Genomic DNA, 16,751 nt, shown 5'->3' with positions numbered 1-16,751 from the left:
GGCCTTCTGTACCACAGTACGTTTAGGGTTAGGATTAGGCTTTCCTTGAGCCTCTGGGAGGGCGAAAACAGCCTCCCCAGACTCCAGAGGCTCTCTGGAAGCAGGAAATGGGCCCGTTTCTAGTCTTCCCGAACTTCCAGTTGGCTCGTTTTTTGCCCTCCCCAAGGCTCTGCATGTGCCCTGCTCTTACCTGCAGTCAAAACAGATCATGTGGGGACTCCTGGGCTGGGAGGGCTGGGCGGGGCCAGCCAGTTGATGCAATCCAAACACAATGATTCTTGGAACAAGATGTTAGGACATGTTCTCTTCAGGTCATAAGTTACACTGTATAGGGCAGATTGACTACAACTGATTAGAAAAAGTTTCCGTGACATTATTATTTTGCCGTGATATAGTTCAGCAAATTGTTCTGACAGTTAATTTTCAGAAATCAATTCAGCAATTAGTTTCAGCAATCAGTTTAAAAACCATATTTTGAGCACTTAGCTTCAGCATTTCTTCTAGATCCACCTAAATCATGGGTCAGCAACCCACAGTTCTAGAGCCGCATGTGGCTTGTTCATCCATCTTCCGTGGTTCCGTGTCACCAGTTGGCTCCACCATTGATAGGGCTTTCGGTTAGGACAGGTAGAGGAAAAAGGATGCTGCCCTAGGAGGAGACTATGATGGTGGAACCGGACTTCCGATCGGCTCCAGAATTGAACAGGGGGCTTCCGTTTAGGACCTGTGTGGCTCCTTGAGTGTTTAGAGTTGCCGACCCCTGAACTAAATAATCCATTTCAAAACTTAAAGACAGTAAATATAGAGTCAGTAGAATTTCTTGGTTAACTCTTCTGCAGAAAAAGACCCACATAGACATATTGATATGCAAATTGTTGAATGGAATGGTGACAAGACTATATGGGATAAATATCAAGAAAGTATTAGGTAAAAATGGGTACAATTTGAAGAACTTAAAGAGTTTGTAGTTTTGAAAATGTGAAAGTTTTCCAGGGCATTTTACACACTTAAATAAAATCTTTTTTAGCAAAAAAAAACCAACCCCATTTCACACAGTCACTGTTGTTGGGTCTACTGCATGCCTGCAACTGTTCTTGGAATGACCATGCAATGATGGGATCAGCATGAACACAGGATTAATAATGTTGGCTTCCCTCAATACCACATAGATAATATTGTGTGTTTTACTCAATGTAGTAAAAAGAAAGCGATCTATTCTTTCTAATGGCTGGAAAGCTACATAGTGGTAACCCATAATATGGTTTGTTTGAGTTAGTAATATGTAAACCTCTGTTGTGCTGCACAAACTATGGCTTATTGCAGAAGTATGTAATTTATGCTCCCCTCCGCATCATTCACAAGTCTCTTCTGACTGTAAATATTAAAAATTAGCATCTTGACTTCCTGTCATTTCCAGGTGGAAATATATAAAATCTCTTTGTGTGATCACATTATGCACAATTTAATGAGTGAAATTAATAGTCTGAATTCTAACAATATACCAAACAATAAACATCTAAAATAGACAACACTTCTTAAAAATATCTCTAGGTTCTCTTTAGCTAATAATGGCTTTTCATCATCGTCGTCGTCGTCATCATCATCATCATCATCATCATCATCATCATCATCATCATCACCGTCATGACTACGATGCTCAATATGGGGCTTGTCAACTCCCATCCTGGTGTTAAGTGTGGCCCATGGGTACTGAAAGTCTTGTTTTTATAGTTTTTATAGTTCAGCATCTTTAATAAACATAATAGAATTAAGCATCAGCTAAGAATTCAGTGGACTAGAGCAAAATGCTAATAAACTAGAACATATTTTCAGAGAACAGTGACAAGCAGTTTTTTGTTTCATGTCCCTGCCCCTATTTCCATCCCACCTACAAACAGTTGTTCCATTTAAAATCTTTCCAATTCTCGCAGTAGGAAAATTAACTGCAGGAAGACAGTAAGTAAAGCTACAGAGAGCAGTCAACGGAGACCAGGGAGATTAAGTCAGCATTAGATACATCTAGTTGTTTGGAAGAGTAGAAATATGGGTGGTTTAGTGGAATATGGATACCTTTTTCCTGCTCTAAATATTAGTGTGAACATAAAAGTGAGACATGCCTTTCGCATTTGAGAAGGAGGGACAGACTGAGAAGTTAAAGCAAAGAATAAGACAAGGCTAGCGAATCTATGGAGTGTGAAAAATAGAAAAGCTAAAGAGTAAGAAAGGAAAAAAAACCATTAAGGTGTACCTTAATGCGTGTGAGTCTTTTGATGTGTGTGCCAATTTGGAATGTTGAAAATGTTTAATGGGCACACTTGCTAAGTGGCTGGGTTGACAATCTCCCTTACGTACAAAGTGATGGCCTTGTGGGCAAGATGACCCAATACATGCATCAGAAAGCAAAGTGACCTTCTAGAATTTCTAGGCTTTTTCATAGAATCCAAAAGCAGGATTTCCTCAATGAAAGGGGCTGGGCAAATTACTTACTTATTTATTTTTACTCCTTGGGATGGTGATGAAAAGCCACAAAACAAAAGAATTGAAAAGCATGATTTCATGAGGGTGGTATTGTGGATAGTTTATGATTGATTTCTGGTTTCTGAATGCTACAATTTCTGAAGAGTTTTCTGTTTCAAGAAGCAGAATGGTTTCCATGGATCTCTCAGCCTGCTCCGCCCTTCTCTTGACTATCTCCTGCTGCCTGTGGAATACTGAAGCCCGAAATTATTCTTCTGTGCTCAGGGTGTCAAATGGGGGTTCCTATGGTGAATGGGGACCAATTTCATTTTGCACTTCTGGCTATGCTACTGGCTTCGCCCTGAAGGTAAACATTTACTTTTCTGATGCTCCTTCACTTCTAAATATTCTGAAATTGCTTATCTTTCAAGTAAGGCAATCAAGAAGTAATTGTGTTGATGCTTTGCACTTTTGATTCTACAACTAAAAAATTGAATTGAGTTTGGATATTGAGTTTGAATATTGTGTGGCAGATCTAATCTTGATCCAATTCATTTTCCAATATTTATGAGTAAGAGAATTGAAATCTGAAGGACAGCGAGTGGAGAAAGGGTGATCTAGAACTTTACCAAGGTCATATTTTCTTAGGTGGACAAAGACAAATGGACACTTGACAATACAGGTCTGAATGGCATCCGCTTGTACTGTGACGATGGTGTAGTAATTGAGTCTAGAGTTGGACCGTGAGTAACTGATTTTCTTACCATATTTCATTTCCTTGTCATGAAGATTGGGAGAGGAGATGACCTTTCTGAAAAAGCTGCTGATGCTGAGACGTGGATGAGAGATTTTTGTATTCCTGAGTTGTGCAGTGGTGTAACTAATAGTTTGTGAGCCATAGTAAGTGTATCTCAGGGACGTGCAGTCACTAGAGGCAAGGGAGGCAGGACCTCACCAGTCTCCTCAGGGAAAGGAAAGGATTTTAAATAATTTTCTTAAAATAATTAAAGCCAGGGTAGTTGCTACCAGATTTCAAGTCACAGTGGCTTGGTGTCTGCTCTCAGTATTAACTAGGAGGAGGCCAGAGAACTAGGGGCCTCTTTTGCATAAGGAATTTTTCACCTTTTAAGAGTTAAGCAAGGGTTAACAAGCGAAGAATTTCTTATGCAAATGAGGCACGTATTCACTCGCCTCCTGTTGAGGGCATTTTTAGAGGCTTTTTAGAGTTCTCTGGGAGCGACTAGCTCAGTCTGACTTCAGAGCTCTGGCTTTTCAAGAGGGGAGGGCAGGGCAGGGCAGGGCAGGGAGAAGCAGAGTTGAAATCGTCTCTGAAACAGCTGGAAAAGGTGCGTGTGGGGAGGGGGGAGGAATTCAAAAAGTTTGATCGGAAGGCAGCAGGGGAAGGATGGGGTATGGCAGAGGAGCTGCTTTCAAGCCTTTGGAAAATATATTCAATGCAACTTCTGTGTTTGTGTTTGAGAGTGAGTGAATGAGAGAGGGATCGAAGTTCTCTGTGTGCGTGTGTCTGTTTGAGAGAGGGGGAAGGGGGGGAGAGAAGGAGGAAGGAGGGGGAGGGAGAAGAAAAAGAATGGGAAAACTTATTTTGCAAGGGGGAAAAATGCTGTCACTTTAAATTGGAACTGAGCATGCCTGGCTGTGGAATTCTGGGAGTTGAAGTCCACAAGTCTAAAATGTGTCTCACCAGGGCTAAAGCTGGCCGCACGTCACTGGTGTATCTCATTTGGTCCCTTTGGCTCTTCTTCCCTAGCATGCATTTATTCCAACAAGACCCCTTGTGGATTTTAGTTTCCCGCATACTTCTTCCATTTTGTAGTTCATGAATCTATTTGCCTTCCTTGTAACTAGAAGATCTCCAAGGTTCCTTCCAACTCTGATATTCTGTATTAAATGTCCAGAGGTAAAACTTAAAATCAAATAAAGCCCCTGCATTTTTTGCTTTTGTATCTTCCTTGAATACATTATGAATGCTTGAGCTACTAATAACAAGCAACTATAAGTTGGTTAAGAGCCTTTATACTACTTATAAATGGATTAACTCCCACTGAAATGTAGCAGAAAATGAGACAAGACCAGCTCTTTGTCAAAGGAAAGGTTTATTTGCGCAAAGGTTCAGGAGCAAAATCTGAACCCCGAATGGCAGTTGTTTACAGTCTTTTATACTCTTAGACAACTTATTGATCATCCCAAAGTACCTGGCCTTCCTCTGTCATGTAGACCCCTTCCCTGTGTCATGTAGACCTCTACACAATCTCCCAAAACAGAGACATGACATTCATTACTCATTTACCTCCCCACAGGGGGTATTGGTACAAATATCCTGTTTCATTTGTTTTAGTTAGGTGAAGCAAACAGAACAACTAATCTTAAGGGTAATCATTCCTTTTTCCCATTTCACATGGTACAAACTTTACTCGAATATCTTAAATAGCTGCGCAATTTTCCTTTTATATGGGGAGTGCATCTGGTACGTATGTATTTGATTGAATGATCCCACACTTTTAACTTTTAACTTGTGTAATCCCCTTTTATATTATACTGTTGTATCTTTTAAAATTTTTGTGGGGGTGTGAGTGAGTGAGTGTTTGAGTGTGCAAGCGAGATTGGGATGGGAACCGGGTTCCCCCACACTGAGTGCTTTGCAGAAGTGATGGGGGGATCTGGGCCTGTTCCAATCTCAGGATGACTGATTCGAAGGGCCTGTCAGGAAATGCGGGGCCTGTGGGGGTGGGTGGAGGGACTATGGACACGGGAGTGGGCCGGAGCATTACGGTCTTAACAGGGAGGGGCAGATATGGCGGGGACTTTAGGGCTGGCCATTACCGGGGAAGGAGGGCTCGCTACATTACAGAGATACCTCCTTCCGGCCCTATGAGTCCCACTCCAAGGCCAGATGGCGCAAGTAATCAGGACCCTGATCTCAGGCTGCTGTCGCTAAATGCCAGGTCTGTAGTTCACAAGGCTCCCCTCGTCTGGGACTTAATCTTAGACGAGAGGGCAGACCTGGCATGTATTACTGAAACCTGGCTGGGCCCGGAGGGAGGAGTCCCCCTCGTAGAGATGTGCCCAGATGGTTTTCAGGTGCTACATCAGCCGCGACCCCAGTAAAGGGGTGGGGGAGTGGCTATTGTTATCCGAGAGTCTCTAGTACCTCGTAGGATCCCTGCTCCGGAGCTTGTCAGGTGTGAGTCCTTGCTGGTGAAGTTGGACCTTAAGGGTCAAGTGGGCCTGCTGTTAACGTACCTGCCTCCCAACAGCGTTGCAGCAGCCCTCCTCTCGCTCCTCGAGTCAGTAGCTGAGCTGGCAATTGAGTTTCCCAGGCTTATGGTTCTGGAGGATTTCAATTTGCCTTCGCTCGGTGAACACTCTGATGGAGCACAGGAGTTCATGGCTTCCATGACAGCCATGGGCTTGACCCAAGTAATTCGGGGCCTGACTCACTCGGCGGGTCACATGCTCGACCTCGTATTCCTCTCGGAGCAGTGGAGTTGTGATCTTGGTTTGAGGGGTAGTGAGACCTTACCCCTGTCATGGTCAGACCACTACCTACTAAGGCTTGACTTTCGGAGACCAAACCCCCACTGTAGGGAGGAGGAACCGATTAGGTGGTTCCACCCCAGGCGACTTATGGACCCTTCGGGCTTTCAGATGGAGCTTGGGGTTGTTCCTGATACCCTCGCCCGCAGTCCAGCGGAGACTCTGGTTGCTGCTTGGAATTCAGCAGCGGCAGGGGCTCTTAACCGGATTGCGCCTTTATGGCCGATCCGAGGCAGTGGATCCAGGAGGGCCCCTTGGTTTACTGAGGAACTCCGGGAGATGAAGCGCCAAAAGAGACGCCTAGAGCAACGATGGAGATCCAGTAAGTCCGAGTCAGATCGAGTGCTTTTAACATCCAGCATCAGTGCCTATCTTCGGGCAATCAGGACGACTAAAAGAAGACACATTGCCTCTCTGATTGCTTCCGCTGAGTCGCGCCCAGCCGCCCTGTTCAGGATAACCCGTTCCCTCCTAAACAGGAGGGATATGAGCGATCCTTTGCAGGGCAGAGCTGAGGATTACGTCCAATTCCTCGTGGATAAAGTAGCTCGGCTTCGGATGGACCTGGACTCCAATTGCACAGAACCAGCCGAGGCACCAGGGGAGAATCTGGAAGGACATCACTGGATTGATTTCCAAGCTGTTACCCCTGAGGACATGGACAAGGCCATGGGAGCTGTAAGTGCCTCCACGTGCCCCTCCTGGCTGGTTGCAAACAGCAGGGAGGTGACTCGGGGCTGGATCCAGGTGGTTATTACTGCCTCCCTTCGGGAGGGGTTCTCCCCCCCGCTTTAAAGGCGGCGGTGGTGAGACCCCTTCTGAAGAAGCCATCTTTGGATCCAGCTGTCTTAAACAACTATCGTCCAGTCTCCAACCTCCCCTTTGTGGGGAAGGTTGTTGAGAAAGTGGTAGCCTTTCAACTCCGGCGGTCCTTGGAGGAAACCAATTATCTAGATCCCTTCCAGTCAGGATTTAGGCCTGGCTACAGCACGGAAACCGCTTTGGTCACATTGATCGATGATCTCTGGAGAGCCAGGGACGGAGGTCATGCCTCCGTCCTAGTACTCCTTGACCTCTCAGCGGCTTTCAATACCATCGACCATGGTATCCTTCTGCAACGACTGCGGGAGGTGGGGGTGGGAGGCACTCTCCTATGGTGGTTCTCCTCTTACCTCTCGGACAGGTCGCAGTCGGTGTTAGTCAGAGGGCACAGATTGACCCCTAGGCCTCTGAATTATGGGGTGCCGCAGGGTTCAGTTCTGTCCCCCCTCCTGTTTAATATCTACATGAAGCCGCTGGGTGAGATCATTTGACGGCACGGGATAAAATACCATCAGTATGCGGACGATACGCAGCTGTATCTGTCCGCCCCGTGCCAACTCAATGAAGCGGTTGACATGATGTGCCAGTGCCTCGAGGCTGTTAGGGATTGGATGGGGCTTAACAAGCTTGTACTCAATCCAGATAAGACCGAGTGGCTGCTGTGCTTCCCTCCTACTAATTGGCCAAGTGTTCCATCTCTCAGGCTGGGGGGTCAAACAGTACGCCCCTCAGACAGGGTTCGCAATTTGGGAGTCCTCCTGGACCCACAGCTGACTCTTGAACACCACTTGTCGGCTGTGTCCAGGGGGGCATTTGCCCAGGTTCGCCTGATGCACCAGTTGCGTCCCTATCTGAACCGGGAGGCCCTCATAACAGTCACTCGTGTCCTTGTGACCTCTAGACTGGACTACTGCAACGTGCTCTACATGGGGCTGCCCTTGAAGAGTATTCGGAGACTTCAGCTTGTCCAGAATGCAGCCGCGCGAGCTATTGTGGGTGTATTTCGGTTCACCCACGTAACACCTATCCTCCGCGAGCTGCACTGGCTGCCTATTGGTCTCCAGATATGCTTCAAGGCGCTAGTCGTTACTTATAAAGCCCTTCATGGTATTGGACCTGGGTACTTGAGAGACCGCCTGCTGCCAATTACCTCCACTAGACCGATTAGCTCCCACAGATTAGGCCTCCTCCAAATTCCATCCACCGGCCAGTGTCGACTGGCGACTACCCGGAGGAGAGCCTTCTCTGTGGCTGCTCCGACCCGCTGGAACAAACTCCCCATGGAGATTCGTACCCTCACCACCCTCCAGGCCTTCCGCAAAGCCCTCAAAACCTGGTTGTTCCGACAGGCCTGGGGCTAAAGAGCTGTTGCCCCCTTCTCGAATGGTATGACTGTTGTGAGTTTTTAAATTATATATTGTTATGTTGTTGCTTTTAAATCTTTTGTCTGTATTCCCCTCCTCGAACCGGTTCGAGTTGTGAGCCGCCCTGAGTCCCCTTTGGGGGAAAAGGGTGGCATATAAATTTAATAAATTGAATTGAATTGAATGGTAAAGAAAATTTTAATACCCAAAGAATCTGTCTAGTTGTCAAATTCTCTTTTAGATAAGGTGACCAGATTTTCAGATTGGAAAAGAGGGACGCCCTTGACCGGGGGGGGGGGGGGGGGGCTTGATTAAAAAATTTTTTTTTGTCAAAAGGTCACCCCAGGACACTGAAACCAGCATAAATACGAATCTGTTGCCAAACAAAATTTTGATCACGTGACCATGAGGATGCTGCAACGGTTGCTAAGTGTGAAAAATGGTCGCAACGGTCGCTAAGTGTGAAAAATGATCATCAGTCACTTTTTTCAATGCCATTGTATCTTCCTGATTATTAAAAGTGCAAATTCACTCAGTGTCAATCATGACTCCTGAGTCCATTTCAAAGTATTGTGCATAGAAATTTTAAAAATGGCTTGTTTCAATTTATTTTGGATAGAATCTTTTTTTAAATAGTTTAAGACAATTTAAAAAAAGAATCAACACAGAATAACACTATTTTTAAAAATCATATGCACAATAAATAAAATATTATTTTAAAATACATTAAAAAAATAAAAGAAAAAACCCAGCTCACTTACCAGCAGGCAGGCAGAGTCAGCAGATCTTCGTAGGGATGGATGGAAGCACACAGGGAGCCTATATATACGCAACTGCAGTAACAATGACAATGATGAAGGATTGGATTGAGTTAAAGAATAAAAGAATTCTGATCTTAGAAGGCCATGACCTGCAGGCAGGCTGGCATAATTTCTTATGGAATGAATGACAAACATAAAACGCACAAATACTTTCAAAATAATTTAATTAGAACTTTACTGCAACAATGGCTCAAAATCAAAAAAATCCACTATGTGAAAACCCCAAATTGGCTATCACCAACAGAAAGAACGACACACCCAAATTTTACAGATTGGAACAAAATTCTAAGATACAGAGATCTAATTGACAGACAGGGAAATTTAAAAACAATTGAAGAATTGGCAGATCAGAATATGAAAGGTGACTGGCTAACCTACCTCCAAATTAAAACTAAATACAATAAAGACACTAAAATATATGGTATTGAAACAGAACCACACAAATTGAATAAAATTATTCAAAGTCTGGAAGAAAGATGATAGGGAAAATATACAAATTCCTCTTGAAGTATCAAATGGAAGAGGAAATTGGAAACTGTAAAAGAACCAATGATAAAATGGGCACAGAACTTTGGCTATAACATTGAACTAGACAAATGGGAAAAATTTTGGGGAATAAATTTAAGAATGACACTATCAATCCCATACAAGGAAAACCTTGTTCTTTCAATCCTTCCAATATTTTTTTCCTTCATTCCCTTGTCTGTTTCAATATTAAGTACATTTCTTCCTTTCTTCCTATAATTTTTCTCCATTTTCTTCCTTATATTCTTTTCCATTTCAACATTGTCTTCCTTTTTTCCTTCCTTCCTTCCTATACGTCTTTCCATTTTCTTCCTTATATTATCTTTTCTGTTTCAACAGTCTTTGTTTCTTCCTTCCTTCCTTGCTTCCCTTCCTTCCTATACTTCTTCTTTCATTCATTATATTTTCTTTTCCATTTCAATATTAAGTGTAATTCTTTGTTCCTCCTTCCTTCTTTCAATCCTTCCAATACTTTTTCCTTCATTCTCTTTTCCTTCAATATTAAGTGCAATTCCTTCCTTCCTTCCTTCCTTCCTTCCTAAGTTATTTCCATTTTCTTCCTTATATAATATTTTCTGTTTCAACATAAACTGCCTTCCTTCCTTCCTTCCCTCCCTCCCATCCCTTTCTTTATGTTTTCTTCATGCTTTCTTTTCTTTTTCCTCTGCTCTTTTTAAATCCCCCCCTTCTTCTCCTCCTCTACATTTAGGTTGGATTAGTTTGTACAGCGTCTGCCGCTGCCACGACCTCTCTTCCTTCCGCGGCGAATCCCATTGATTCACGAACGGACTCCACGGAAGGAGGAGAGGTCGGGACAGCAGCGGGGAGCCCCAGAAGCGAGGGGACATTCTCTGCTGGCGTCTGCCACTGCCACGACCTCTCTTCCTTCCGCGGCGAATCCCATTGATTCACGAACGGACTCCACGGAAGGAGGAGAGGTCGGGACAGCAGCGGGGAGCCCCAGAAGCCAGAGGACGTTCTCTGCTGGCGTCTGCCGCTGCCACGACCTCTCTTCCTTCCGCGGCGAATCCCATTGATTCACGAACGGACTCCACGGAAGGAGGAGAGGTCGGGACAGCAGCGGGGAGCCCCAGAAGCCAGAGGACGTTCTCTGCTGGCGTCTGCCGCTGCCACGACCTCTCTTCCTTCTGCGGCGAATCCCATTGATTCACGAACGGACTCCACAGAAGGAGGAGAGGTTGGGACAGCAGCGGGGAGCCCCAGAAGCGAGGGGACGTTCTCTGCTGGCGTCTGCCGCTGCCACGACCTCTCTTCCTTCCGCGGCGAATCCCATTGATTCACGAACGGACTCCACGGAAGGAAGAGAGGTCGGGACAGCAGCGGAAGCCCCAGAAGCGAGGGGACGTTCTCTGCTGGCATCTGCCGCTGCCACGACCTCTCTTCCTTCCGCGGCGAATCCCATTGATTCACGAACGGACTCCACGGAAGGAAGAGAGGTCGGGACAGCAGCGGAAGCCCCAGAAGGAAGCCCCAGAAGTGAGGGGACATTCTCTGCTGGCGTCTGCCGCTGCCACGACCTCTCTTCCTTCCGCGGCGAATCCCATTGATTCACGAACGGACTCCACGGAAGGAAGAGAGGTCGGGACAGCAGCGGAAGCCCCAGAAGGAAGCCCCAGAAGCGAGGGGACGTTCTCTGCTGGCGTCTGCCGCTGCCACGACCTCTCTTCCTTCCGCGGCGAATCCCATTGATTCACGAACGGACTCCACGGAAGGAAGAGAGGTCGGGACAGCAGCGGAAGCCCCAGAAGGAAGCCCCAGAAGCGAGGGGACGTTCTCTGCTGGCGTCTGCCGCTGCCATGACCTCTCTTCCTTCCGCAGCGAATCCCATTGATTCACGAACGGACTCCACGGAAGGAGGAGAGGTCTGGGCAGCACGCACAGAGCGGGAAAGGCAGCACCAAAGCCTGGCTGCGAGCGAGGGAGCGCGCGGCGAGCAGCGACACCGGGCTGCTTCCTCCTCCTCCTCCGCCGCCGCCTTCACTACCCAGCAGACAAAAGCGAGGGTGGCCGGGGGGGCTACTTTGACCGCGGCTGTCAGTCCTGGCGAAGGCCGCGCGTTGCTTAGCCGCCGGACCCGTCCTAGCCCTTCTGGAGAGCGCGGCGCATTTGCGGGAAGGTCGGAAGGAAGCACAGGCTGTGCTGCGCTGGAACGGGTGGCAAAGGAGAGCGAGGGAGCAGCCGCCCGAGAACTTCCACGTGGTTCCAGAGCTTTTGCCGCTGGCACGGGCGGCAAAGCTCTGGATGGAACCACAGGGGCTGGCTGTGAACTCCGCAAAGCCAAAGGGGGAGAAGGGGGCTGTCTCCTCCCCCCAGCGCCTCCCGATTCCCACGGTACCAAATTAGACAATACAAAACATGATTTACTCACCACCAGTGAGTAAGCGCAGCTGCCCAAAACAAAGACGAAATAAAATGGAGACTCGCGCATGCGTCCTCAGCTAAGGAGTCCAGCCAATCAGTGAGCTGGTTGGCCAGCTCACTGATTGGCTGAAGTCCATCCAATCAAATCAGTGAGCGGCAGGCTGGGCTGGCTTAAATTTGTAGGTGGTAGCATAGAACAGAACGATGAGCCAGCCCAGCAGCTGATGGGCGGGAGCTGCGAGTGCCAAAAAAAAGCGTGCCTTTTAAAAAAGCGGGCGGGATGTGGGAAAATGCATCAAAAAGCGGGGGTGTCCTGCCAAAAGCGGGACGTCTGGTCACCTTACTTTTAGAAGAGTCTTGGTTGAATGGAAATACAGGCCATTCCGGAAAGCAGCAAAGGTTCTTGTCAGATTTTGTTGCAGAAATCACATCCAGAAAGCAGACATAGACAACTGATTTAGCAGGATTCATTAACTTCTTTATATACATAATAATGCCTAAGTAAATGTACAATGCCAAGAAGCAGGTTTTTCCAACATGGTAGAAAGTAGAGAACAGTTTGGATGAGTTTCAGTTTCAATTCAGCAGAGAGACTAGATTAGTGTAGCTTCTCAGCACAGACTCAGATGTGAGCAATGCCCAGACTCCCTACTGCCTCCTGCAAATACTGTTTCAGTTTCCAAAGCAGCCCTCATTGACTGACCTAGTTACTATGCCTATTCATTGGCTGACTTTGTTACCACGCCTCCATTTCAGTTCATCAATATTCTGACAGTGCTGAAGAGTGTTTTCATAGGTTAGGAACAACTCAAGAGGTAGTTCTCTCCTAGCATTGAAAAATGGACCTTGGAACCTAAGCCTTATTCAAGAGAATATCTGTTTAAACCCCCTCAGTTTCAATTTCTCAAGCAATGTGGCCCATTATATGATCGTGTACAATTGGATAGCCGCATTCCTGTCAAACAGGCAACAAGTAGTCAATATAGGGAGTTCCCTATCAAACCTTGTACCAGTCAACTGTGGTGTCCCCCAAGGCAGCGTTTTAGGACCCGAACTCTTTCTGCTTTGCATAAATGACCTTGCGATTGTATTATAAGCAGCTGCGTCCTCTTCACTGATGATGTAAAACTATTAAACACCACTGACAATGCTGATGTTCTACAAACTGACCTTGATAATGTGTCAGAATGGTCACACAATTGACAACTCCAAATCTCAACTAACAAATACTCTGTCTTACCATTGGCATCAAAAATCAGAACACAAAATACAAGCTGGCCGAATACGACTTTGTAGATGACGCTCACTCTGTCAAGGACCTAGGAGTACTCATCTCAAACAATCTAAGTCCCAGAGCTCACTGTAACTCCATTGCCAAAAAGACATTAAGAGTTGTTAACCTAAAAGCTTCTTCTCCGGTAACATTGTACAGCAAACTAGGGCATACAAAACCTTTGCCAGGCCAATTCTCGAATACAGCTCATCTGCTTGGAATCCACATTGTATATCGGACATTAATACAATTGAACATGTCCAGAGGTATTTTAGGAGAAGACTACTCCACTCCTCTGCTCACAAAAGAATCCCTTATGCCACCAGGCTCAAAATTTTGGGCTTGGACAACCTGGAACTACGATGCCTATGGTCTGACCTAAGCATACTACACAAAATTGTCTGCTACAACGTCCTACCTGTCAATGACTACTTCAGCTTCAACCTCAATAATACATGGGCAAACAATAGATTCAAACTCAAGGTTGACTGCTCCAAACTTGATTGCAGAAAATACGATTTCACCAACAGAGTGGTCAATGCCTGAAATGCTCTACCTGACTCCGTTGTTACATCCTCAAATCCCCATAGCGTCAACCTTAAACTGTCTACCATGGACCTCACGCATTCCTAAGAGGTCCGTAAAGGGGGCATGCAAAAGCGCACCAGCGTGCCTACCGTCCCTGTCCTACTGTCCCCATTTATACTTGTTCCTCTTGTACATGTCTGACAAATAAATAAAATAAAATAAATTCCTACCCCAAGATTTTAGCCATTGTGCCTGAATCTCTTGGATTGGTGACAAGGATTTAATTTAGAAACTAAAAGATGCTTATCTATCTTTGTCTTTTTTTGGCAGGTGGGGAAAGTGGACCAAAAATAAATTCTGCCGTAAAGGCTTCCTGGTTTCTTTTTCTCTGAGAGTGGAACCACATCAAGGAATGTTTGATGATACAGCAGTTAACAACATCCAGTTCAAGTGCAGTGGTAGAAAGCGCCTGAGAGGCCGTGGCAATAAATTGGGTAAATTTGGCCCATGGAGCACAAGATGCCCCTCAAATGGCATATGTGGGATGAGAACAAGGGTGGAGGATGCACAGGGAATCACAGATGATGACACAGCACTCAATGATGTGATTTTTTACTGCTGTAATGATTGATACATGTTTTCTCACCTATAAATATATTTTCAAAGATTGTTAAAAGACTGGCAACTGATTGGCAGTCTTCCCTCTCATCATTTTGATCCAAGTCACAGCACCAAACTATAATATTACACTCTGCTTGCTTGCATGCAAATAAAATTATGTTGCATCTTCTGTATTTGGTGGGAGTATGAGTAGAATTTTTTCTGCATGATACCTATTCCTTTTCAAGAACTTTGTCAACTTGATGTTCCCAGCTATTTTTGCTGCTGAATATACATGTCCCAGGATGAAGTTGAAAGATCCAATCTGAGTTGGTCACTAGGACCAGAGGTTTTGTCTTCCAAGCTTTCAGACTTGTGCTGAATCCCATCTTCAGGGAACTTCTCTCTAGCAGAGTGTATGTAAGTCTCTGTGTGGTATTTATAGTATCTATTGTAAGTGGCCTTTTAGATGTTCAGCATTCCAAAGTGTCTAAGCATTTCTGAATCCAGCTGTGTGGAACAGGATCAAAGGCTTTCTTATAATCAATCTGTCAACCTGTGAAGCATTCCTGACCTGCTCTAGAGTTGCCATAGGTTTAGGTTTAGGTTTAGGTTTATTGACATTTGTATGCCGCCCACTCCCTAGGGACTCTGGGCGGCTTACATACAAGACAAAGGACATATATAAAAATTAAATTAAAAATACAATTTTTAAAATTACACATCATGCATACTGCTTAGAGTGGGGCTGGATACTAATCAACAGCCCCAGGTCTACTGGAACAGCCAGATCTTAGTAGCTTTATGGAAGGCCGGAAGAGGAGTAAGGGTCCGGATCTCTACAGGGAGATCGTTCCATAGGGCCGGGGCGGCAACAGAGAAGGTCCTCCCCCGGGGAGCCGCCAACCGATATTGACCGGCTGATGGCACCTGGAGGAGGCCCAATCTGTGTGATTTTATCGGTCTTTGGAAGGTAAATGGCAGGAGGCGGTCTCTCAGGTAGCCAGGTCCTAAACCATGCAGGGCTAGAAAAGTAACGACTAGCACCTTGAAGCGTGTCTGGAGACCAATGGGGAGCCAGTGCAGCTCGTGGAGGATAGGTGTAACGTGGGTGTATCTAGGTACACCCATTATCGCTCGCGCGGCTGCATTCTGGACCAACTGCAGTCTTTGAACACTCTTCAGGAGCAGCCCCATGTAGAGCGCGTTACAGTAATCCAGTCTTGAGGTGACGAGGGCATGAGTCACCATCTGAAGGGCCTCCCGGTCCAGATAGGGTCGCAACTGGTGCACCAGGTGAACCTGGGCAAAGGCCCTCCTGGCCACAGCTGACAGATGATATTCTAATGTCAGCTGCGGATCCAGGAGGACCCCCAAATTGCAGACCCTCTCTGAGCGGCATATAATTTTACCCCCCAGGCTAAGAGATGGAATGTCTGGACCATCCTTGGGAGGGAGCATCAATAGCCACTCAGTCTTGTCGGGATTGAGTGCAAGCTTGTTCGCTCCCATCCAGACTCTGACAGCCTCCAGGCACTGGCACATCACTTCTACTGCTTCGCTGAGTTGGCACGGGGCGGACAGATACAGTTGAGTATTGTCCGCGTATTGGTGATATTTAATCCCATGCCGGCGTATGATCTCACCCAGCGGCTTCATGTAGATGTTAAATAGGAGGGGGGACAGGACCGAGCCCTGTGGCACCCCATAATTGAGGGGCCTGGGGGTCGATCTCTGCCCTCCAACCAACAATGACTGCGACCTGTCCGAGAGGTAGGAGGAGAACCACCGTAGGACGGTGCCTCCCACTCCCACCTCTCGCAACCGTCACAGAAGGATACCATGGTCGATGGTATCGAAGGCCGCTGAGAGGTCAAGAAGCACTAGGATAGAGGAATGACCTCTATCCCTGGCTCGCCAGAGATCATCGATCAGGGCGACCAAAGCAGTTTCTATGCCATAACCAGGCCTGAAACCCGACTGAAAGGGATCCATTTAATCTGTTTCATCCAAGGTCCGTCGGAGTTGAAAGGCCACCACCTTCTCAACAATCTTCCCTACGAAAGGGAGGTTGAAGACTGGACGATAGTTGTTCAAAATGGCTGGGTCCAGGAAAGGTTTCTTCAGGAGGGGTCTCACCACCGCATCCTTTAGGGGGTGCGGGAAGGATCCCTCCTGAAGAGAAGTGTTAACAATCCTCTGGAGCCAGCTATGTGTCAACTCCCTGCTGGCTGAGACCAGCGAGGAGGGGCACAGGTCCAGTATACAGGTGGAGGCACTCACCGCTCCCCTGGCCTTGTCCACTTCCTCAGGAGCGACAAGTTGAAACTCGCTCCATAAAATCCAATCAAGACCTTCCCCCGGTGCCTTGGCTGGTACCGTCCAAGTGGAGTCCAGGTCCGACCGAATCTGAGCAATTTTATC

The 16,751-nt window shown here is 46.5% G+C and overlaps 1 protein-coding gene across 1 annotated transcript; it reads left to right on the top strand.

The window, feature by feature from the left end:
- Positions 1-2,653: 2,653 nt before the first annotated feature.
- On the top strand, positions 2,654-14,358 carry LOC116510260 (vitelline membrane outer layer protein 1-like). Its single transcript, XM_032219740.1, has 3 exons — positions 2,654-2,824; positions 3,106-3,200; positions 14,058-14,358. The coding sequence occupies exons 1-3, from the start codon at positions 2,654-2,656 to the stop codon at positions 14,356-14,358; spliced, it is 567 nt and encodes a 188-aa protein (XP_032075631.1).
- The last annotated feature ends 2,393 nt before the right edge of the window (positions 14,359-16,751 follow it).

This window comes from Thamnophis elegans, chromosome 6 (assembly GCF_009769535.1).
Source record: "Thamnophis elegans isolate rThaEle1 chromosome 6, rThaEle1.pri, whole genome shotgun sequence".
Lineage (NCBI taxonomy): Eukaryota > Metazoa > Chordata > Lepidosauria > Squamata > Colubridae > Thamnophis > Thamnophis elegans.
This window is presented reverse-complemented; position numbering and strand designations above follow the sequence as displayed.